This window comes from Cupressus sempervirens, chromosome 5, assembly GCF_028749045.1.
Source record: "Cupressus sempervirens isolate cs-2001-9-10 chromosome 5, ASM2874904v1, whole genome shotgun sequence".
Taxonomy (NCBI): Eukaryota; Viridiplantae; Streptophyta; class Pinopsida; order Cupressales; family Cupressaceae; genus Cupressus; species Cupressus sempervirens.
Genome location: NC_143122.1, coordinates 665,082,384 through 665,109,145, shown reverse-complemented (window position 1 = coordinate 665,109,145; position 26,762 = coordinate 665,082,384). Strand labels below are relative to the sequence as shown.

At 34.8% G+C, this 26,762-nt stretch overlaps 1 protein-coding gene across 3 annotated transcripts in view; it reads right to left on the bottom strand.

Annotated features, from left to right (window-relative positions):
• Window positions 1-714: 714 nt before the first annotated feature.
• The window catches only part of LOC149557666 (FGGY family of carbohydrate kinase), a 195,183-nt gene continuing 169,135 nt past the window's right edge, over window positions 715-26,762 (bottom strand). Inside the window, exons 13-16 of one of the 3 annotated variants that reach the window (XM_089832257.1) lie at window positions 17,979-18,051; window positions 17,739-17,866; window positions 17,445-17,487; window positions 715-1,249 (exon numbers count right to left, since the gene is read on the bottom strand). In XM_089832257.1, coding sequence (XP_089688383.1) covers window positions 17,467-17,487; window positions 17,739-17,866; window positions 17,979-18,051 — 222 coding nt within the window. In that variant the 3' untranslated portion in view covers window positions 715-1,249; window positions 17,445-17,466. Of the gene's footprint in view, window positions 1,250-1,378; window positions 1,794-17,444; window positions 17,488-17,738; window positions 17,867-17,978; window positions 18,052-26,762 lie in introns of those variants that run through there. The other 2 variants (XM_089832256.1, XM_089832255.1) reach the window with 2 other exon arrangements.

Sequence of the window (26,762 nt, the reverse complement as noted above, 5' to 3'; positions counted from 1 at the left end):
ATACTTTCACTAGAGATTTTCCGTCTACACTGAAACACAAATATCTCTCCATGAATATATTTTGTAACGAAACGTTGTCCTTTCTAGAGGTGATTCCTAGTTGATGACGACTCTTGTCGAAATTTGATTATCAAATTAATTCATCCCTGATATCAAACTGGATGAAACACAAGATTAATAAAATTGATCAGATCGAGACTAAACATTATCAAGGGCATGGTAAGGGTGCAGTGGAAGACTCATATTAATCCTGTAACAAATTTTTTTTTGGCTTCATGAGATAATCCACTCCATAAAAATAGACCTTACAACCCCTCTCATAAGGACGCACCCTAAGCAAACATACAATGTAGGGCATAGTGGAGCCACCCTCCGCCATCATGAAGATTCACGCACCTAAATTCTGGACCGACAAACATTATGTGAATGACTCGACTTTTATCATCCTGCATGTTGGAAGTAAACACCTTAATGATATTGGACTAACTCTTCAACACTCACAAATATTAAAATTTTGAACTCGAGGATTTGAATATTAAGACTACAACTGGGTAAATTAATAATTAGATTATGTTGAACATCTGAATTTTAGATCCTCACAAAATTTTCACTAACCATACCGAACATCTTTTCCATTACGTTTTTGAGAATCTCAAACAATTATGTTACCACCAAGATAATAAGTATCAACTAGAATACTAATCAAGGAGTTAATATCTTTCCAACCCTTCAAGCTTCATTAGCTTTTTATTAAGCTTTAATACCGTGGAGTTCGGTATATTACATGTATTCATGTAAGGTATATCAAATCATTGAAGCTTTTAATCAAGCGCAATAATTTCTGAATGTGAACTATTTGATTACTCGGAGATTAGTCCAACATCAGGGTCTTAAGAATACAATAAATGTCCCTGTTTTCATTACAAAACCCAAGATTAAGCCGAAGCCCATTGGCTAGCCAACTGAACAATCTCAGATTCCTTAAAAGTTTTAAACAATTGTATAGCTCGGGTCTTCCGCTTGTCATAATTTTTAGCATAGCTCTGGAAAAGCTTTGTTCCTTTTTAAGGATTTTGAATATTAAACATCAGGAATTCTAAAAGATCACAGCAGGTGATCTTGATTTTCTACATTAAAAGCTGCTTCTATCTTTTATTCTCAAAACCCAAGTTGGTGTCTCGTATGGTGGCGCCCTATGAATGAATCTGGTTACACTTGCTCGCATGCTAGTCACATGATATTCCAAGTCCTACACGGATAATAAATTATATATCATTCTGATACACATGTCTGTTATTTCGTCATCAAAGGTATTCTTAGAACTCTATATGATAAGCTGAAGTAGACATTTTAAGTAATAGCATAAGAGAGTCTATAATAAGAGATTGGTAATTGTACCCAGGACATTATCCCATTTATTTATTGCAACAGTGCTTTACATATTTGAATTGAACTTATTGTCCCATGCATATAAATACATATTTTGTGCATTATACGTGAAAGATTTACTATGAACCTGGAGCCAATAGAACAACTAATTTACAATTATACATATTTTGGAACGTGAAATACAATATGCCCAAAATAAACATATCCTGTATAAAAACAAAGCATTGCTAAGTGGTAGAAATGGTGAACGTTCTTCAAGGAAATGAACAAGTAGAGTAATGTTAGCCAAGAGCATCACTAATCAATGATCTAAAGGAGACTTGTTGCTCATATAGTGCACGAAATATACGGTATTTTGCATCATGATATTTCTTCACCTTGGGATCTTGTGATGGATAGAATACCTGCACATCAGTTAAAGATCCTTATATTTTTATCAAAAGCTTATTTGCATGAGAGTAGTCATATTTCAAATAATAAATGTAAGGGTTATGAAGTGATTAAACATAAAACATATCTAACAAACTGCTACTTGAGGGATATAAAGAACACTTGCCAGGAAAGAAAGCTCATTAAAATGGCATATTTAGAAAATAATTTCTCAAGCCAGTCTCATTAAGATATGGTTCAGATTTAAACATAGTAAAAGCATGAATCCATACAACTCATTAAACAAATAACTAATATGGTCAACCGAAGAGAAAACTAAAAAGAAATTTTGTACATTTGAATTATAGGTCAAGTATCCAAAACAACTCAGGTGGGGACTTCCGACATTTGGAGCAATCTTCAATTTTTCCAAAACCAGTGTGCAGCTTGAAAAAATCTTAATTCCCATTAGTTTTAATCAAATTTTGACAATTCTGAAATCTTGGCCAAAAGCACGCCAATGCGCCATTCAGGCTACTTGTCACATTTGAGCCCCTCCTATCACCAATATTCTTCCATTTCTCACTATTTCTTCCACTTCATGTACCTTAGCATAAACCTGAGTTTTATGGCACTCAGACACAACCAAGATATAATAACAGAAATGACACTTGAAGCAGGTATAGCAAGGTTAAATGGTGCAAATTACTATGACCAAAGCAATGAACAGGGATTATTTTGAATCTTGATAGTAGTAAAACACCTTGGTACAAACATTTGTGTTCAAACTCAGAGGCGCACAGCTTTTACAAACTTCAAAATTAAAGAGAAGATTCAGAAGCAAACAGAATTAACGTAGAAGCCCAAAAAGAAAGATAATACTGCAACTACCAAATGTAAAATAGGGGACACCAGGTTTAAATTTGATATGTGAACACAGAGGAATTATCATGACCTGCATTTTATATTTTCAAACATGCAAGACTGCCCGTGGATCATAAATTTGTCTTTGTGCATTTTGCTGACACTACATCTAAAATACCAATCTTTGGAAAAACAGAGTTAGCTCCCAATTAGCTAATAAAACCAGCCTGTAATAGACTTTCTCTCAGACAGATAACTAATTAGTCTCCATTAACTGTAAAGGCAAAGGCCTAGGATAAATTATATATAAGTGTTTTTCAGAAAATGGTTAGATATTTTAAATTTTAAATGAAGATTTTAAAAATTAACCCCACCAAAGGAGATAGTTCTATTCTTGCAAATATATATAACTATACTTATTTTCACAAATTTATACGACAGACATTTATAAATTTATAATTCTGTACATATCAACGATGTTTTGTGCATTTTTGAAAAGTAAGACAGACTTGTGCTATTGTTATTTTAATTTTATATTATAACTTGCATTCGATACATGCATTCTTTGGGTATTGCAATTATTTATATGTTTGAACCTATGCTATTTATATTCCTGATTGTAAAAATTCAATTGAGAAATTTGATCATTGTTAGAAATAAAATGGTTGAAAAATTCATATTTTCATTTGATTGATCGTTGGACTAGTGTTTGTATATTTAGATCTATCATTTCTATCATTAGTTAAACATATTGAAATTTGAAACAGAGAATTGAATGCTCATAGTAGTTAACAATTTGCAACATTTTTGTATCTCTGACATCACTTTGAATTTAATTTTTCTTAATTTTTGTTCTTTTCAATGTCACACAAGTTTTAGGTTAGATTTTTTTATTTGTCAATTTCCAAGCCTTTTTAGGTGATAATAAAATGTAGTTAATTTAATTTTATTGATCTAAAAAGCAAGGGTATCCATCCCTTATTTTTGTGTATGTCAAAACATCGAATGACACTCGAAATGTAATGGGGCTTGTTATTCCTCTCTAAGCAGACAGAAAAGAAAGCACTTAGCCATGACCCCTGTGAAAAAGAAATCATATTCTTTTAGAAACTCAAAATTATCCTGCACAAGAAAGCCACCATACCTTCTTTTGTTTTTGCATCAAACTGCACATCATGCAACTCTAATATATTAAGGATTTGCTAAACACATTGTATATGTACGAACATTGATGTTCCTTAGCAACAAGATTACCTTTATAAGAATTTTTGTACTGTACTTTAGTCTCTCTTTTTCAATCAAGAGAGAAATTAGCAGAGTACAAAAATCGTAAGAGCGAAAGTTCATACGGACAGATTCCAAACACCAAGGAAAAGGTGCAGACCGAGAATAAGCTTCCGGAATTTAGGATAACATGTCTAGGGAAGCAAGATGTAACATTCTAAGAGAAGACATGACAGTATTAGAGCATAGACCGGCTAAAGAACAACAAAGAAGTGTTGGTGTTATACTTGTTGTGACCTTTTCACACCATCACCCCCATCATCCTTCCTTACTTCTCTACATCTAATCAAGCTTCTTATATAGCCAGCTAAGGCACAAGTCGGCTAGTCAGACATTTAATTACGTAATAGGTCCTACCTTCGAGATGTAAACCACAACCAAAGAAGCTATAAACATGAGCGACATGCACTCAAAGGCAAGTCCACACGTGTTTAAGGAGTCAGCTCCTAACTTCGTAACATGCCAGCATGACTTAGAAAACCGCACCACGAGAAACAAGCCGCCTCACAAGGAGAGAAACGGAAGAAACAGAGACCGCAAAGAATGATACACCACTTGAGACAAACAAACGGTCAAGACTTGCGCACTTAGGATGAAGATCCCAAACAAGTCCTTGACAAGATGTTAACTTCCCATGCCACCAAACTTCAACAGCAACAGCTACTTCACGAACAGCAGCCTGGTACAGAAAACAAGAAATATTTTTGGTTGATGCAAGATTGCGCTTAGACCCAAGATGCTCCTGCATCAAAATTAATCCAAACATGGGTTGATTTTTCCTTGGGGATACTTAAGGATGAACGAAAAATATTCTATGTTGGGGATACTTAAGGATGAACGAAAAATATTCTATGTATGGGATTGAATTTATCCCTACATGGGTCAATTTTCCCCACTTATAGGCAAGTGGAGATGAATTTTGTGGGAATTTACCCCTACATAGGTCAAATTTTCCCACTTGTATGAAAGGAAATAACAATGGATGTTCCTCCTGGAGTTCAAATATCCCCTTTTGTGGGGAGGGTAAAAGGTGGACTTATCAAAATATTTGCGATCTGTGCATTGGTCAATTTTCCCTTGGAGGCTTTAAAAATATATAAAGGGAAATAAAATAAGTTGGAAGAGTTTCAAGGTAGGCATCAACAATTGACAAGAGGCTTGGCATGACTAATTGAGGAAGCAAAATTAGAACTTGTCCTCGGCCCCAGAAAGGAAATCCACATGGTAAGTGTGTGTTTTCAGATTTTAATCTGAAAATTCTTCCATGAGAGCTGATGTTTTGCAAAATCCATAGATTTTCTCATCGATCAGTTGAGGATAAATCTGATTACAGAGTCTTTGGCAAAGGGAAAGACTGAATTTTGTGGTCATTTTAATGACATTAGATAGCTCAAGAGGTGTGTTTTCAGACAAGTCTGAAGATTTTTCCATATGGGGTGATTTCTTAACTTAAGCCCCTCAACCTTTTAAATCTTACTGCAGACAGACTGTGAGGTAAAACTCTGAGTCTCAAGACCTTTTTGGAGGCATCTAGAGGGTTGCAAGTAAGATACCTCAGGACTTTCAAAAATCTGAAAATGCAAGGATTCAGTTTTGCACAAAATCCATTTGAAATATGAAGTTCTTAATCCTCATTAGCTAACATTGCAGACTTTATTAGAGGATTAAATGCAAATTCTGAGGCCACTGTGAGCTGTAAGTACATCTGTCTTGAGACCTAAGTTAAACTTTCAAAACAGGGGCATTTTAGAAAAATATCCCATAATTTATTAACTCATCCAATCATTAAGGGGCTGTTTCTGAGTGCTTGGAGGGCACTTTGTGCAAAATACAACTAAGTTGAAATTCAAGTTCATCCAGCAAAGGTAAGTTGCAAGGTTGTCTTCTGAAAATGTGAGTTAAGTCATTTTTGAATGGATTTCCTATAATGGTTGGTTTGTAATTTCATTCCTAACTCGTAATAAAACCATGGATCATGATTTGTGATGAATCCAGTAAAGTGTTAGGACCGATTTAAACTAGTCTTCAGATTTACCATAGCCTGTCTTCACACTTACCATAGTCTGTCTTTGGTATATAAAAGTTCTTTCTTTTGTGTTAAGGGTTTGATTTAATCATTTTAATGGCCAAGTCTGGTCAGTTTTGTTGTCCCGAGACTCTGATCCACCTCCACATTCCATTTGCAACCTTTTATGGATAAAATCTCTAAGTCATTGCATTGAATTCAAGGATTAAATCAAGGATCTAAAAGCCTGAACTTTAATATTTTTGTTTAAGTCCCTTAAAGACTATAATAAAGTTGAGCTTCAAGCGGGGATATGGCAGAAGGTAAAGGGATAGCAGCAAAGACAATGCTGGTAAGAAAACAATCCAAAGGATTATCCTGGGTCCTTGATGGTTTCTAGGTGGAGGAAAGTTGAGGATACAAATATGGAGCACATAAATATGAAGAGATTAAAAAGAAGGATGTTCGAAACTAGAGATCGTCTACCTTCAAGCATAGCAGTTAACACAATGAAGAGTGGCCTCCATCATGCAGCTGGGTTTCCATCAGCTATTCAGTGCAATGAGCTCCTAGTAGAGTGTGCAAAGAAGTATGATTCAGAAACCAGAACAATCAAAGCCAAAGGGAAGATGTTCACATTCTTCAGTGAGGAGGCAGTAAGAGGAACTTTTTGGATTCCATACTTCCCAAGGATGCAGATCAGGACTAAGGAAGAAGCCCAGAAATGGTGATAAAATAGACCGAGCACATGTATGGATATCGGCAATAGGAACATGAAAAGTCAACCCAGGAAACGTTACTCCAAGTTGCCTAAGAAGCTTATAAGCGTGGACTTCTAGGATGAATATAGTGATTTGATCTTTACACTGAACAGGATCATGGAAACACCCCAGGTAACTTTCTTCAAGAATTGGACGTATTACTTCATTAGGGAGATAACAGCAAGGAATATAATGATGAACTGGGCCAGGATGATCAGTGACAATCTGGATACTTAATCAAACAACTTGGGAAAAACAAACCAATTTTTTATGAGTTCTTATGTGATATATTTACCAGCAAGAAATATTGAGCATGCAGATCTCATACGTAATGGCATGATAGGAAATTGTATAGAACAATTAAAGGTATATGATCATTATCCTGAGTTACAGCTTCATTAGATAGAAAGTTATGGGAGGATTAATGGCATCTTCACCAAGAATATCACACACAACCACACACACACACACACTTCAGAACGAATTGCATAGGAGACTATCTGAGGAGGCCAGGGCATTGATTGAGAAGTATGGATATTGGTATGCCCAATTTTCCACCTTTACTTACATCAAGATTCAAGGATTTTCTTTAGAGCCTTACAAACTTCCTAGGTGTCCTACAAATGAGATAATTTGTCTTGAAGTGGTCAGGCAACTATCAAAGAGTTTTTTTTTGTAGAAGGAGAAGCACAAGCCAGGAATGGCTTCCTCTATCATATTGAGGAAGATGCTTGAGACATGTCCTTCACTATAGGTGGCAAAGACAATTAATGCAGAGTTACAATTCTATCAGCTTGGAGCATACAAGGCGAGGTAGGAGTTTGATACATATTAGAAAATCCACATTTATAGGGGCAGGACATATAGACATAAGATTGACATTGAGGACTATTAAGCAAATCTAATGGATGAATATCTATAAGGAGAAAGATGTGGTCTAGGATTTCAGTGGATTTCATGAGGAAATAGTGTTTTCCCTATTCCTAATCAGATTAGAGATGGTGGAAATCTCATTCATCCTCATTATGAACATGAAAAGGACAAGTCAATCCACCCAATTGGTCACAAAGAGAAGAGCTTACAGAATTGGGCATCTTGATGAGAAAAGTGATAAATAGACCAAGAGCATTGACTCATAAGAAGATTAACAAGTTAAGGAAACAATGTGTTACCTTCACTCATGCAAAGATACAGAGTGAAATCTCATCTTGAAAAGGAGATGATAAGACCATCAACACTTAAAGATTACACATTAAGGATGAGGGACAAACTTCACAGAGAGGGGCTAATGTGATCAAAACATCACAAGCATCAACTGATAGAACTATTAGTAAGGAATCTTGAAGCAAAAGGCATAAGTCTATCACCTACTATCACTTCTTCATCAATAAGGGAAGTGCATGTTAGCACATCAAACTTTGCATTTTGTTTTGCCTTCTATTTGATCTTGCATATTGTACTAGCCCTCACCATTAGTGTAGTTATGACAACCTTTAGCAATTGCCTTAAGTCATTTGATATCATTTACTTTTATTATAAGAATAGTTACTACTGATTCTTCATGTGTAGGATAAAATAGAATGACAAGTTATCAGGACATAGGATCTATGTGTGATGTGGCCCTAAAAATCTAACCCATCGGAGTAGCATCTGTAAATCAGCGCAGAAGTGTTTGGGTCTTTGAACCAAGTCATTTCTACTTCTTTGGAGTTGTAGCAATAGATCTTTCAATATCGGCAAGGTTACCTCGATAGCATGCAGATACACCAAGGCAGAAATACAATCGGAATAAGATAAGATAATAATATTAATGTCCACGAAAAACCAACAAGGTTTATGGGACTGAGCATACAAATAGAAGAGCGGGCCAAAGCAGAAGCACCAAACGGTGACTAAGAAGAATCAAAAGCTAGAAACAAAACTAGAAAGAAGACAAGGTAAGGACTAAGGGTCCTTCCTTATCATAAAGAAATCAGTAATAGAAGGGTAAACCTGTGGACGATCCATAGTCTTAGACTACCGTGTAGAACTGTTGTAGGACTGTCGCTGCCTGGAGAGACTAGTGCAGTGTCTAACAGATCTGGAATGAGAAGTATTGGAAGGCCTTTACAAACCCCGTGGAGGAGACAAGGGAGAGAAAAAGGCAGTAATGAGCTGGTCTGAAGTACGCCCCTGAGGTATAAACGACTGCAGGGTAATCTCTCAAAGATGGGTGGCCTCCTGAAGATAAAGTGCAAGACACCGCTGATCAATATAACTGAAGAACATCGAAAGAGAAGAACAGTCTCTAAAAAGGCAGTAGAATCTCCCTCTAATCTCATAGTAAAGAGGACATCGAAAAATGAAGTGGATCTCAGTCTCAAACTCTGCCAAAGTACACAATTGACATATCTGATCAGCCTGATCCATATGGTGATCGGTTTGAGCCCAGAGGCGGTGAGAACCAACCCTGAATGAGCCTAAAGAAAACTGTAAGGCATGATTCCAGCGCCAATAGAGATAAGCAGGGAGAGCAATAATACCATCCTGAATCACAAGAAAATGCTCAGCATAGAAGGCCATCCTAGGTCGTAGACCTCCTGGGGGATTACTCCAGGTAGTGGTAATGTATTGTCTATATATATCCTGTCTCATGTCTAGATAATATACTCCAATAAGTTGCACAAGAAAAAACATGCAAAAGCATCGGAAAGATATGTACTAACAGTGGAATGAGCAAATGAAAGTGGACATAGGGAAAACATATCTCGATAGACTCATCCGAGTAGTATGACAATATTAGAAGGAAATCTGGAGTCATACTGAGTCCTAACGGATCAGTCGAAATAATATACATCGATAGATATCCCCAATGTGAAAGCAAGACTATCAGAGTTCTCCTCAATAATAGTCATCGGGGTAGTTAATGAAGTCAGCTAGACAAGGTAGATACTTCTCCAATACCCGATAAGCTAATTGGGATAACCTATGGTGATAAGGTATTATATATGAAACCATATCAAGATATCTCTCGGCAATGGACATATCAGTATAGCTTTACACCATGGGGAGACAATTTAAATCTACTCCAACACTCGATAAAATTATCAAGATAAGTTGTGTCGATATTTGCAAAAAAAGAGCAATGGGTTATGTGATGTCGATGGAGATGTCAAGCACAGATATACAAGACCATAAATTGAACATCGGAGAGCTATACCGATACAAAAGCATCAGAGTAAGATTGCATAAGCGGAGTAACAATTTGAAAACTATATTGACAACCAATGACATGATTGACCTAACTTATGTTGGTGAACATACCAAAAAAGTTTTCAGAGATGCTATTTGATGGCGCCAAAAGAGAAACATTGTTAAGAAACCCTATACCATTGCATGACTGTTGTCATGTCAACTTAATTTTCTGGAATGTTGCAATAAATATGCACATTAGGCAGGCATACTGCTTTGTATGAATCATTGGCTAGTTTACACATGACAACATTTAGTTTCATAGTGGAAAATTTTGCTGGAGTTGCATATACCAATCAATTGGCTGACAAAAATATGGCACAGACAAGACTCATAGCACGCTTTCTCAAGAAACCTGGAATAAATGACTAACGAGAATGACAATTGCCATGAGATAGTTACTTGCATCTTTAAGTACAACCTAGATTTTTCGAGTCCCTATGAGAACATCTAATGACTGCTAGAAAGAGATCCCGTGAAATAAATGTTGAGTAATCTTGCCTGTACATTCTAAAGAGTGTAAACATGTCCCAAGGAATTGAGTGCATTTAAGACAGCTTTAATAAGCATTTGCAAAGGGCTCATTATGTAGCAAATCCAGGGAAAATTTATATTGTCATTTGATACGGAGTAGCAGGAGTTCAATGGTAACCATGGGTCTACCTGCGAACAATGGTTTTTGGAATATGAATCCACAACCTATGAGGCAGCCTAATTTAACCAAAGAAGAAGAAGACCAATTAGATATGATAGCCAGTTTTAAGTTGCTGGCTGGGATCTGCACATGAGCTATGTGAGGTAAAAGAGTGACATTTTTGAGATTGAAGTAGAGGAGAACAAGGTTGGACTGGAGGGTGCTAGATCACACATGGAGTGACTTGTCAAAATGAAGATAATTGTCAATCAAAACTTTTTTTATGTTTTCTTATAGTTATAAAAAAGTCAGTTATCTGTAATTAGGTCAGTAGTTATTGGTTTAAAAACAGTTATATTTTAGTTATGAAAGGGTATGCCCTATCATTTTGGAACTAAAGCCTCGTCTATAAGTAGAGGATCATTTTGTCGAGAACATATAGAAGAATACTATCAGATCTTTTTGTAACTATTTGAGTATTGTCTGTTGGGAATACAAAAATAGCAAAGGCATTACAGTTTGTAACCAATTGATCATACTATACTTATTTCAATATAAAGACCAGGTTTTATTCAAATTCTTATGGTGTTTTATCATTTCAATCATTGATTAGTTCTCTGTGATAAATCTATTGGTTTAGATTGCTGCAATGTGTGATTTTGTGATATTATAATTTGAATTCAGTTTTAGTTTGAACATAAATTTGAAGGAATGGTTATCAAACTTCAAATTGTCCTATTGGTCTTTCGAAAGAGGGTTAAAATCCAAGACTAACTAGAACAACAGATTTAAATTAATGATTCACATAGATAGCTTTGAAGTGCTTGTCTCTCTTTGATAAAGAATTATTAAAACTGTCTTGCAGAGTTATACATAAGATTAATTATTTGAAATGATAACACCATTAAGAAGTGAAGGCACTAGTCTAATGTTGAATTAAGATATTATAATCAAGTAATCCCAAAGCAGTCTCAATTAATTTAATTGTATTTAAAAGCAACAATCTTTCTTGAAGTGGTCTCAATCATATTAAGCATTCTTTTCATAAAATTTACAAGTGATCACAATTGATCAACATTTGAGAATCATTGGCATCTTGAAGAGATCATCAAAGAATTAAATTCGCTATACAAAAGCCTCCAACAAGAAGATTGGGATAGAGGTGAAGGTTCACCCACCTAGTGTTAAATTTTTAGGGTCATTTTCTATAAATGTAATAACACCCTTGATTATTTATGTGTGTTTCAAATGCAGATTTGAATGTTATAAAAATATCCGTAGAAGAGACATGTCTATGATAATAAATTTATCATCAATTAGACAATATACCATATATATATAATGTATATATTATATAAATAATATATATATGTAGATATATGAAGGTTTGTCTAATTGATGATTAACCAATAACCATAGAAGGATAATCTCTAGGTCAATTCAATCCAACTAAAACTACAACATTAACACTCCCTCTTAGCTAGGGAGGATTGCTATAGAACACATTATGCTTTCAAGTACATAGAGAGATATCATTTCAATATGATATTCTTGAATGACATATTTTAAGGATATCGACATATATTCATCAAATTAGATGTTATCTTTAGATATCATCTGAAGTATGATTCAACAAGAAAAATCAATCATATGATTTTTATCATACTTATATTCTCTCGATATGTGCATTGGCATCATGTTCATGATGCCTACCAAAAGAATATGTAATATTCTAGAAAGAATGTGTTACCTAATCTCTGACACACTCCGGGACAACAACTAAATGGAGTCTATCAGATGACAATCATAATCTCAGCAACTTAATATAGTATCCTAGAAAAGATGTGTTATCTAATCTCCGGCACACTCTGGGATAAACAATGAATGTAGTTTATCAGATAACAATCATAATCACAGAAACTTAAAGTAATATCCTAGAAGGATATGAGTTATCTGATCTCCAACACACTTTGAGACAACAACTGAATGTAGTCTATCAAACAATAGTCATGATCTCAAGGACAACGACTAAATGTAGTCCATCATGAAAAAAATCATGATACCCGACACACTATGGGACACCTTAATGTAGTCTATCATGATACGTTCGTTATCATGATCTCTGACACATTCTGGGACAGCAACTTAATGTAGTCTCCATCATGATAATAGGTCAAGCCGTTGCTAAGATTGTCACCTTATGATAGCAACCTCACAACACAAACATCAACGAAAGATAGTCACCTCTCATGATGTTTTTCAATAGAGTCATGTAGTAACTCACATGATATCCACCATGAACCAAGTCAGAGGGTGGATACACCACAGCTGCTCCTAGAGGGTGGAACAAGGGTTTTCACTTCAAACTTCTCTCTCACATAGAATAATGTATTACAAGGAATTGTTGCTTCTGAGGTAATGTCGGATTCCCTCACACTGATATCAACCTTCTGACTACCTCGTACAAGGTTGTCTCTAATGAAGTGTCAAACTCCCTCTGAATATGATATAGTCCTCCTAATCTCCTGGCAGCAAGTCGTGTCATGCTTCCCTAATTCAACAAATATCTTGATAGCACAAGGCCTTCCAGCTTACATACATGATTGCTAACTCCATCTCAACATGGTCTACTCCATTTGAATCAATACGATTGTGGGACCATTTAGTTTTGTTGTTTGTCTTGTATTAATGAATTTCATTGTTGTGACAAATTGGATAAAGGATCATCAATTGTTCTTGCATAGTATCTTATCTTGCATGAGCACACTTTTTGTGGCTTTTTTATTTGATGAAACGTAAAACATCTTTTAGTTTATATTGAGTTCCATTTGATGATTGAATCAGTAGAGTTGAGGAAGCATCGCTCCTAATTACATTGGTTAAGATCACCAAAAGTTTGATTGAAGCATATCTTCTATCCGCTCCCTCTCCTTGTCCAAGGTTGCCTCTAATGAACTATCATGCTCCCTCTTGATGTAGAAGGATACTTCATAATCTCATTCATCAAAGATATACGCTTTAAGAGCCTCACTTTATCTAGCATGATCACCAGATGACTAATGAATTCTAGATCAAAACTTCTTTAGAGCTATTGTCAGAAAATTGGTTTTCCACAACATTTGGTAGCATGTGTAATGTGCCAACCTTGTGTTCCTCCTTATATTATTTGAGAATGGAACATATCCTCTTTAAAGATGGTTCAAGTGGGAATGGAACATTGTTTATCATATTTCCCACCACAATGTAAAGTTTCCACTTTTTTATCGTTGAACACTTTTTCATCACATCAAATATGGCAGACTTCTCTATGTTCTTTTTCTTCTTTACAAAGAATCATTCATCCCTGGGGATTAATAAAATAAACAAGAGCATAACAAGGAAAATAATTCTTATATTACATGTATGGACATAGATAAGTGACTAACTAAAAAATACAACATAGTACTCAAGAGAGAATACTTATCTCACTAATCTAGGGAAAACACTCGTCAACAATCTTCTTGAGGTAATCTGCTTCTTTCATCTTTCTTCTATATAGTATGATACTAATCATACTCTGAATAAGTTACAGCTTCACCTTTGATATGGTGTCCTTATAGTATCAAGAAATGATAGAGGGACTAGTGAAATCAAACCCACTATAATACTGTGAGTTCACTTTATCAATAGTCTTGGATCGCATGCCCCCATCTACAAAGGTTCTGGTTGTATTCTATACATGGTCATTAGCATCAAGCTATAATCTATTTGTAATGTGACAACATACTTCGGATCAGATAAAGACACAACTTTCCTTTCTTTTGTTTGCATTACTTGGATGGTGCTTTTAATGAGGAGCAACAATATCATCCATGTTTGTGATGTGTGTCCTCAATCATACGAGTTCAAATATAATGAATTTGCCGGATGTGGCCAATACAATTTTTTCCTTATTACTAATCACATGTATGGTAATGTCGATAGTCTCTTATTTGTCTTTGTGATTCCCATTGCCAACAAAGTCATGACCTATGTTGACAAGCCAAGAAACTTTGGATCAAATAAGACACAAGTTTTCTTTCTTTTGTTTGCATTACTTAGATGGTGCTTTTAATGAGGAGCAACAATATCATCCATGTTTGTGATGTGTGTCCTCAATCATAAGAGTTCAAATATAATGAATTTGCCGAATGTGGCCAATACAATTTTCTCCTTATCACTAATCACATGTATGGTAATGTCGATAATCTCTTATTTCTCTTTGTGATTACCATTGCCAACAATGTCATAACCTATGCTGACGAGCCAAGAACATGCTTCTTCTTGTTATTTTACAAGTATAGAAAGACCAACTTTGTCATTAATAATATTATTTGTTTGGGTTCATTCTTGTTAGTAATTGTTTTCCATTGAACAATCATACATTAATCTTATATAAGAATTATTTTCCTTTGATATTCCAAATATAATCTCTATTATATACTTTACATAATAGCTTGATTCAACATAACTTCACTCCAATTAACATTGGTGTAGGAACAGTGAGCTTGTCTTTGTTGTCTAGCGAGAGAAGAGTGTCTCCAGGAAGCAATTGATTGAATGCAAAGTCACAGAGCAATATGGTGGGATTGAAGGTGCAGTCAAAAATGTTGCTTCCTATATCAAAAAGGATCTTCCCGTAACTCAAATGAACTTTGGCATAGAAGATTAGGGCACCCTGGCTTTAGTGCCCTTCTTGCCTTAGGGAAAATCACTACAGGGATACCTAATCTCAAATCAGATCATATTAGTATTTGTAAAGGGTGTGCCCTAGGAAAAAATAAAAAAGGAATGTTTTCCTTTAAGTAAACAAAAGTCTAAAATTGTACTAGAACTTGTTCACACCGACTTCTGTGGACCCATGTCAACACCTTCACTAGGGGGGTTGTTGTACTATGTGACTTTCATTGATGATTACTCTAGAAAAACGTGGATGTAGTTTCTTAAATTTAAAAAATTTAATGAAGTTTTAGAAAAATTCGAAGAATTTAAAGCCCTAGTGGAAAATCACACTAGAAAAAAATAAACATTAAGATCAAATACTGGAGGTGAGTGCACCTTTGGCATCTTCAAAAAATTATGTATTTTTGTTGGGATTAAGAGGGAGAGTACGATACCTTCCAATCCTCAACAAAATGGGGTTGCAGAAAGGAAAAATAGAATTATTATAAAGTAGCAAAAGCCGTGATTCATGACCAAAATCTTCCTATGTCTCTTTGGGTCAAAGCAGCAAGTACAACAATATACATTCAAAACATAATTCCTCATGTAACATTAGAAAATGTAACTCCTGAAGAAGCCTTCACAGGGAACAAACCAAATCTTAGTCATCTAAGAATTTTTAGTCGTCCAGTCTACATTCGCATTCCCAAAGAGAAAAAGTTTAAATTAAAAACATCCGGAAAGAAAGGCATATTCGTTGGCTACGGTGAAACAACTAAGGGATAGATATTCCAAGACAAAAGTCTATTGAAATCAATAGGGATGTTAAGTTTGACGAAGATATCACTTTCAAAACATCCTTAAACAAAGAAGACAAGGAAATTGAGAATCAGAGGGAGTACATCATAGAAGATGATCTTAATACTGAGAATTGGAGGGAGAACACTATAGAAAATTGTAGTCGGAATAAAGTAACTATTATGTTTAGTACTTGTTAAAGCTAACTACCCAACCCGACTAGCTTTAACAAGTGCTAAACATAATAGTTACTTTATTCCGACTACAAAGATAATTCGATTGGAAATCTAAGGGAGAGCTTTTCTGAAGAATGAGACACAACTGCATCTAATGTTGAGAATTATGAAGTTTTAAATCACAAAAAAAGACCACTATGGGCCAGAAAAATGATTGAAGAAAACAATATAGAACCAAATGAGATTTCTAGAGAAAATAAGAAAACAAGAAATCAAAAACGCTATGTTGCCTTAATAACAAAACTCACCAAAACAGAACCAACTAATGTTGAGGAGGCTTTAAAATGCCAAGCATGGAAAAATGCAATGGTAGAGGAATATCAATCCATTCTAAAAAATGATGTCTAGGATATTGTTCCTAGACCTAAAGACAAATCAGTTGTATCTTCAAAATGGTTATTTAAAATCAAGTATGCACCTGACGGAAGCATTGAAAAACACAAAGCCAGATTTGTTGCAAGGGGTTTTTCTCAAAAGGTGGGAATTGATCATGAAGATGAGGCTCACATCAACAGTACCCACCATCTTACTTAAGCTTAATTGGTTAGTTAGGTTATTCTAAGTTAAGAGTAATCATTAATTCCTTATTCAGTGTATTTAAAAAATAAATCTGTTATACACACAACTAATATAATATGGCCACTAGGATCACCTTTAGTGTTAGCATAATAGTATGAATTTGAGCTTTCTCCCTTTAAATACAGATGAGAACACAAATAAGAGTCTGAGAAGACATTTTAACAGATAATATCCATTAGAGGATTTCGTTGTTTTCCTTCCCTTTAAATATAATTTTAAAGCATTAATTTGTGTTCATAGTGGCAACTTGTATAGATGTAATCTACAGTCCTTTTCTAAGCAGGTTGACTTCTTGTGTTTCTCACATAGCATGAAAGCCCATGTCCCCTTTCTGAATAGTTTCAGACAAAAGGGACCTGGGACTTTAGCTGTTTATCCTGGTATTGAAATGCCTCTTTGGTGAATTTTGGCCAATGTACATTTGATTCAACACATTTAATGAGTTTTCAATGTTGATGTAAACATTCAATCCAGAAGTTTTTCTACATAATGCCATGTATTGAAAACCCAGCATTTTTGTTAACCTAACTTTTATCAAGTAAAGAGCTGTTTCCCATCTTACATACCATTTGAATTATTTTCAATAACAACAGCTCTTTGAAGGTTTAATCTACCTGCATAGATGTTCAGCATCAATTATTGGTTTTCCTTTGACTTCTGCTATCAGACAATCCACCCATCACATTACTACACATTAAATGTATGGTTGTTTTGCAAGAAAGATATTATATTTCCTAGGCCAACTACTTCACATCAAAAATGAACTGTTGGCTTCAGAAGCACAGAATTATATTGCAGTGGACATTTATCAGTTTCTTGTTTTATTATTAAGTCTGTTGACTACAATTTTCCAATTAATATTCTTCTTTTTATTTTACTGGTGGATAGATTGTGTGAGTAATTGTCACCTGGCCAGGTGCATTAAGCGCTTTCATTGCATCTTGAACGGTGCTATACTTCTTAGCAGAAACTGCACCCAATATGGCTGCACCCAAGAGCACTGACTCTCTCTCTCTTGGTAATATCACAGGGAAACCTACACTTGCAACATTTTAATCAGGTTGCATTCTTGGGATGTCCTTTATACCATCAGCAAAAGCAATTTAGAACAATCTGAACAGTAAAACATATGTAAAAAAATTTCATACCTATGATGTCAGCATGCTCTTGAATATATAGAGAATTTTTAGAAAGACCACCACATGCAAGAAGTGTATCAATCTGCAGATACAATAGTGTCATAATTATCAAAGATCCTTGTAATATTTTACAATATTTTGTCAAGGAAATCAGAACAAGTCAACAAAAAAAGAAAATTTGTCTTGCCAGAGCTTATAAACAACAGACATTTGATGAAAATGAGGATATATCAGTGTAATTTGCCCAACTCAAAGTATGTTGCATGTAAATTTTGTGCATATTCTAGCATTGTTAAAACAGTATATTTGATGTGACAGCCATGCACATTTTATATCAAAGTTTTTTTTTAGATTTGTCTTTGAAATCACTTATTTCCTTGAAAATCTATACCATTTCCTTTGTATGTTTACTTTGCATGTTTTTTTAAGTTGAATTTTTGCAATAAAAGGAAGCAAAACATAGCAAGAAGTGAAAACCCAAATTAGATTTGAGACATTATCCTAGTTCAAGATATTTCAGGGGTATTGGAGCTACAAATCCTGCTAGCTTGTGAGGGTGCATGTCATATTTTTCAATTGCATGTCAACTTTCTCAGTTGCATGATGGCTTTTTCAGTTGCATGTGTAATACCCTGCTTGGTTATTCCTTTCAGAATTTTCCCAAAAATTGCCTTAGGAAATTAAACAAACAATTTGCATGCAAACTGACTTCTTTTATCCATAATATCCAATTGAAGTAGAAATTTGAATTAAATAAAAGATAAATCATTATATTTATATAATCTATGCTACCAAATTCTTCCTTGGCAAGACCAAAGTCTGGTCCCATTCTTGCAAAAGTCTGGTCCTTATCATATTCTTGCAAAAGTCTGCCCAAATTTTGTTAGACAAACCTGACACAATTTTTGCAGTTGCTATGGCAATTGCCAACTCTGCAAAAGGACCCAGGCTGAATTTTACCAAAAAATGGATTTTTTTTTACTTTGCTAAAGTTTTTTTTGGTCCATCTAGTCAATCCAATCCTCCAACCCTAAAATAGACCACAAAAAAGGCTACAAAGAGAACATATGCTATTAGGACTAAAACACTTATATATATATGGTGGTGTAAATTGCTATGTTGCTTTACTATGAGCATAGTGGTGTATGAACTTATTTTCTACTGAATACATATACATATACATATCATACATACCACAGTAACCTGAATTATTGTGATTTAGGCGATTTAGGCGATTTGGCAGTCCAACTAAGGCTTCGCAATTCATGGTGAGTCGGTGAATTGGCTTGGTGATTTTTGGCCCAGAAATCGCCAAAATCACGATTCACGAAAAATCACCTAAAACCGGCTCAAAAAATCAGCTGCAGCAAGCATGAATTTGTAACTTAAAAACATAAAAATTAAAACACTTTTTTAAAGTTTTATTGTGTTTTTCCTCTTTCTTATAGCCCTAAAGGGCCTTCTAATTGTTTAGTATGAGAAGAAGAGAGGAGAAGTGAGAGAGAAGAAGAGAAAAGAGAAACCATAGGGTTTCAAACAGCAAGAAAGAAGAGCATCAACGAGATCAAGAATTAGTTTGGGGAGGCCATAAGATTGCATTGGGAGCTTTAAGAAGCCAATAGCAACACTCCTCAACTCATTTGCAAGAGGTAAGTGTTGATTGTTTTTCGCATGTTAGTGTATTTTTCATTCTTTTGTAAAATTTTTTAAGTTTTACTTTTCATTTGTAAATCTTGAATGTCTTTTAGTTTCTACATGTTTTTTTTACTAAATTGCAAGGTGCAACCTTACAAACCCTACAATTGGATTTTATAACAAATTGTAAACATCTACTTGATTTTACATTGTACAATTTGCTTTAAAATATTGTAGGGTTTTCTAGTTTTTATTTTAGTTTTGTAATGGATTTTTCTTATTGCAACAGCCTCAGCTTTCATTTTCCCTAATGCCTAAAACGGATGAGGCTTGGATCTATACTGAAGAATTTCTTGGAAGAACAAAATATCAAACAAAATATTTCTTTTGTAAAGAAATAAACTCAAGTGTCATCTATAGATTCAAATATCATATTGCAAGCATACCTGGACATGATATTACCCCATGCAATAAACAAACCACTGAGGCAAAAAGAAAATGTTATATGGCATTAGAGGGTTTGGAACAAGAGAAGTTAAATAAGAAAAGACAACTTAAACAGTTAGGTGCTATGGGCTCCCATGCACCCACATCTGCATCCGCATCCACATCCATAGGTTGCATTGGAGAGGGTTCTTCTAGACCTCCCTTTCGTCCTAGTGATAGAGCTAGTCCTAGTGCTACTGCTAGTCCTAGTGCTTGTCCTAGTGCTGATCATTTTTATACTGAGTCTGAGCCTATTATATTTCAGCCTAGAGTGTGGAAGTTCAGATTTTATAGTTACTTTGTACTACGCACTACTCCTGGCTCACAAACCTCGCTTGAGAGCATGGGTAGTTTGAACAAGGAGATTCATGATGTTGCCAAAAAACAAATTTGCAAGTTTTGGTACTTTTGCAAATTCCATTTATTGCAGCGAGGTAATTATTTCTTTTTATTTGCTATTTTTTTAATTATTTAATATTTCTACTTGTGTAATCGTAGATTCATATTTGATATTACATAATGATTTGTTATCTAAATTTCTAATCATAATCTATTTGTGACAAGACTCCTTATTGGCAAGGCATGATAGATGCCATAACTATTTGTGGTTTGGGATTTAAAGCCCCTACGAAGGCTGAGTTGAGTGGCTACCTCTTAGATGAAATGGTAGAGGACATGAAGTTTGAGCTAGCTGACCACTGAAAGGAATGGACCATAAAGGGTTGCACCATCATGATTGATGGTTGGACAGATAGGAGGGGAAGAGCATTCCTCAATTTTCTTGTTTCCTGTGGAGGTGATTGATCATTCTACTTTCCTACATGCTAATTTAAATTTTGATTTGTTAATTGCTAATTTGTTGATTGTTAATTTGTTGATGGTCAACGAATCATAATCATGATAATTAAATGTTTCGCTCTCTTTCAATTTTGTAGGATCCACCATGTTCATCAAATCTATTGATGCTTCCTTTCAAGTCAAAAATGCTACATACTTGTGTGAGGTTATTGAAGAAGTCATAGCAAAGGTGGTGGAAGAACATGTGATGTAGGTGGTGACAGATAATACAGCAAGTTATGTTGTTGCAGGTAAACTTTTAACTTGTCAAATTTTGAACTTTTCTAATTCTAAATTTCTTAACATGTGTAAACACTAACATTATAATTAGTTTTAAAATTGCTACAGAAAAACTACTAATGGAGAGACACCCCACTATATTTTGGACTCCTTGTGCTACACATTGCCATGACCTCATGTTGGAGGACATTGATAAGATTAAGTGGGTAAAATCATGTGTCGAAAGGGCAAAAAGTATATGCAAGTTTATATACAATCATGCATTTGTCCTCGTCACAATGAGGAAATACATGAAAGATATGGAGCTAACTCGTCCAGGCATTACGAGGTTTGCCTCAAATTTCATCACATTGAAGTCCTTAATGACATCAGGGGAAGAGCTAAGGCGCATGATTGTTGGGGAAAAGTTTGTTTCTTCTTCCTATGCTAAGACCACTGCGGGTATAGATGTGGGGAATATCCTCTTTGATGAGGATGGTTTTTGGGCACCTACTCAAGAAATAATCAAGGTAAATTTTTTACAATTTAACATTTAGTATTGTTATTTATTATTTCATAATTTTAATTATTTAATGATTTAGCTTTATAATTTAATTTTGAGTCTTGACTCAATTTTTATTTTTACATTAGATGCAGATCAGTGAGCCCCTTGTATCTCTCCTACGAACTGCTGATGGGGAAAATCCCTCTATAAGCTACATATACGAGGGCATGGATAGGGCCAAGGAGGCCATTAGAGCCCAATATGCAGGAGTGCCGGAGAAGTATGGCCCCATTTGGCACATTATTGATAGGGATGGCAGAATCAACTCCATAGGCCCATCCATGCAGCTACCTATTACCTTAATCCAGCATATCATTTCCTTCCTAACTTCAGGGTGGATGAGGAGGTTCTTACCGACCTATACACAGTCATGCAGAGGTTTAGTCCTGATAGTAGTGCTGCAACTGCAACCATTGAGCTAGACAAATTCAATAATAAGGAGGGGTCGCTTTTCTCTAGTAGGATGGCAATGGAGGCTCACACATCATTATAGCCAGGTAAAAAATATATATTCTTAAAGTTAATTCATAATTGTTAGGACTTATGCATTTTAGTTTTTGATTTAAATTTTAGCCTTAAAGTTGTGCTTGTAAATGAGACTAATTGTTTTTCTTTCCCTCATTTTAGATAGATGGTGGCAAATGTTTGGGCAATCAACCCCAAATCTTCAAAAGATTGTCACCTGTATTTTGAGTCAACCTAGCAGCACTTCTAGATGTGAGCGCAATTGGTCCATGTTCGAGCATATCCACTCGAAGAGACAAAACAGGTTGTTTGTGCAAAGGTTGAATGATCTTGTATTTGTTCATTACAACCTCCGTCTTAGGACCAGACAAATTTTGGTCACTGACTCCTCTCCGACCATTATAGAGGAGATTGATCTAGAGTCAGAGCAGCTCACTGAGGCCACAGATGCAACAGTCTTCATTGAGGAAGATCGTGAGTGGGTTGACCAGGTAGATATAGAGGCAAAGGCTATGGCCATGGTAGAGGAGGAGGCTAGAGCACGTTCAGGCATTGGCAGATGCGCACGTGCACTCACAGAGCATGCCACAAATATAGACCCTAGTGATGTTCGTGCACTCATTGCACATGCGAGGGCTATGGCTCAATAGTCCTCTAGGACCTACCTTAGACACCTTTGTAGAAGGCATTTAGAGGCTAGGTCTGACCCTGAGGTTGCAGCTGATCTTGAGGATGATGATGAGCCTGGGACTTGAGCTAGAGCCTTGTTTTTTCATTTTGTTTACAATTTGACTTTACAGAGACATGTGTTTCATGATTCTTCATCATGGATCTTCATCTTACATACATTATGATTTGATGTCATTTTGATTTGGTTTTATGATTATCATTATGGATCTTCGTCTTCAACACATTTATGATTTAATCTATTTATCTATGTTGTTACATCCCAATTTTTGGCCTGATTTAAAATATAGTCGTTGAGGTTCACATGAAGTCAATTGACAGTTTAATTTGTTATAATCTTACAAAATGGTAAGATGGTTAGTCATTATAATTTCAAGTGAGGATAACAAGTTAGTTGATCATTTTTCACGAATTCATGGAATTGAGAAGATGGTTAACCGTTATGATTATTTACAATTAAATAATTTATTATGATAATATAATTTAATTACAAAGAATTTTCTTGCAGAAAACACGTCAAAGGGGTGGAAGCATTGTCAAAAAACAATTGGGCACAGGAGCATCACCATCACTAGGCAAATGGGTTGAGAACTTAGTGACTTGAAACAAGATACATCTATGGGACCCGCATGAGCTATTTAAATAAATAAATTGAGAAACATAAAAGAAGTTATTATATAAAACGTACCTCTAAGGATTTAATATGATCTTTCACCTTATTATTATAATAGATATATCTATATACGTACATATAGATATAAAAATGAGATGGCACCATTATAGTATAATAATTTAATAAAGTGATGTCATCCCATTAATATTTACATGTAGATATATAATATAAAATTATAATAATATTCAAATATAATAACATTTGAATTATAATAATATGCGAATTATAATCTTCCAACTCTATTCTTTTCATTTTAATATTCTTGCTTTTAATCGATTAACATTTGGCATGTTAAATCGAATTTATGTTTTAGAAATTTGAATAGACATCTTGGAAACCGATAAAAGCCGAGGAGTCTCGGCAAGCCCTTAAAGAAGTCGTGGATCGACCAAGGCAAACATCATTCCTTCTCCTATCTGATACTTCGACTTTTCAAGCCAAGCATAGACATTCTCAACTGAACACTTTCTCAACCCAAATTACCTTATTCTTCTCAATTCTACCGGTGTCTGAAGTTTGAAATCAAGTGTCATTAGTGGGTGAGCAAAGCACCAACAGGAGTTTCGGCCAAGGCCAAGAAGAGCCACATCCGAAGCTCAATCACAAGTCACAAATTTAAGCAATCGCATGTCATAATTTTCCTTCTTCTTTTCTAAGTATAAGCCCAACTGTAGTCAGCTATTCATTTCCAAGGTTGAATGAAATACAGTATAAGCATTTGTAATTCATAGTTCTTTCTTCACTGAGTATAATGTCTGATTGTAGTCGGTACATAATGATAGGATTGAGAATAAAACAAAATATGTTTTCAAGTTCATAACTTCTTCCTATTCTGATTTGAACATCCGTCCATAGCCGACTATGCATTGTTACACTGAGATTGATTATAATACTTGTTGTTGGTCCCCTACATTACATAGAAATCATTGAAGATCTCCATCGAATATCCTTGTGATTCACATCATTTATGAATTCAAATGGTAGCTGTAGAAACTTGTTTGATTGTGTGAACCGACATCAATGACCTTGCTATCATTATTTTCGAACATGATCAGAATACTTACAAACACCGAGAAATTCACCGGCAAGATGCCAAAGAAAGGTGAAGAAGCGTAAATAATATTAGAATGCTCATAATCTTACAGACGCTGAGAAATTCACCGACAAGATGCCATAGAAAGGTGAAGAGGTGTAAATAATATCAGAATGCTCATAATCTTATAGACACCAAGGAATTCACCAGCAAAGAAGCCATGAAATGGTGAAGAGGTGGAATGAATTTGCAAGAATGCAAAAGAGAAATCAGATATGATTAAGTTAATTATTTAAACAATAGATTCTGCAATCCTTATGAATATCCTTTTCAAATCATAAATTTGATAAGTTAGAACATATATGTTATTCATGAATTTGTTGGAAATCAACAGACAAAGCCGATTGCTCTGAGATCCGAACACCTAGGATTTACCAGCTGTATAGCCATGGAAAGGGTGAAAAGGTGAGATGGAGTCTACAATGACTTAGAAAAAAAAGTTAGATATGATACATTAAATCTAGAATAATATCATTTAATAGCTCATGCATGATCCTGTTAAATGTAATTCCTGTTGTCGAATCTAGTGGCATGGTTAGATACCAGGATGCTCAGTAGATGACAAATGATCCAAGTCCAATTCCGAGTAGGGAGGGCCTTTCTCGTTGAAGATTGTGTGGGGAATAAGTTAAGGTCCGAGGTTGGGTGGTAAAGCCCCTGACAATGTTTCACCTCTCCCCAAGTTGTCGGGCGTACAACAGACAAAGATAAGCTATAAATTCAATTGTTTGTCAAAAACAGGTATTATCACTTTTATGAAGTATATGCAAGAAGAGGGTAAGATTAATTGAGTTTTATCATCATTACAGTTACTTCACACTTAGTTGCGAGAGATAGATTTATCTGATAGATTGTTATCTCAATCTTATATTTATATGAATATTGAATATGAGCATATCTTTTAATCTTAAGTTATTGCCACAGTTAAGAAATCAGAAAAGAAGGAATGATACAGTGGTATCTAAAGCCCTAGTTGATTCAGTGGTATCAGGAGCCCTAATTGATTCAATAGTATCTGAAGCCCTAATTGATACAGTGGTATCTGAAGCCCTAAATGATTCAATGGTAATTGATGCCCTAATTGATACACTGATATGTGATGCCCTAATTTTATATAGTGGTATTTAATTCGTAATCAACACTTGGTTTTTACATAACGGTATTGAATGGTAATCATTATATGATTTTGTTATAGTGGTATTTGTGAACTAATTTGGGTGATTGCAGAAGCCTTCTTACAATGATTTATCCGTTCAAATTTCATGGTATGTAGATTTTAATTTCTATAGTAAATTCATTAATGGTATTTTAAGTTCTTGTTGTGAGGTTCTCACACCATTGCCCCAAAAAATTTTGGGGACCCCCTTTTTTTTTATCGCCTTGGCTAATTTTTGGATTGTCCAACAATTTTGCGATTTTTCGAGATTTTTGAGCCTTGAACACCTTCAGGCCAGTGGGAGGGACTTAGCTTATTTTCACCCGGTTCTGCTTGATTTTCCAAAGCAACGAATTTCATCCTTAGGTCGATTAAAATTCAACAGGCAACATTTGGCAGGATAAAATTGTAAATTTGTACTTAGATGTTTTCTTTTGAAAATCCGGATATAATTGTGTAAATCTGAATAATCTTTCGAAAGAGAAATTTTGTTAGAACTGAGTTTTGGAAAATCTTAAATTTTTCTTTGATGAAAATTTTAATTTGGTAGAAATTAGGCTAAATTGCAAAAATCGATTTTTGGCTCTAGAAGCAATTTTATTTTATTTTTGTCAAAAAAATCTCTAATTGGCATAGCAAAATCAATTTGGGTAAAAATTGCAAAAAATTGGCTTTAATAGATTAAAATTGCCTTGAAAAACTTTTGCCTTTAATGAAATTGGTAATTTAATATTGAAAAACGGCTTTTGGTTAGCCAAAATCCAATTTTAATGACGTATTAATTATTAAATTCTCATTAAATGAAAATATCTAACATCTTCAAGACACCATTTAATTTCTTTTTGCAAATTGGAGCTAAATGGCAATTTAAAAGTGCAATTTTCCCTTTGGCAAAATTAAATTTTAAGCTAAGTATTTAATTGTGGGCCTTAATTTTGATTTAATTTTGTTTTTTTCCTCCTCCAGGACCAAGTCGG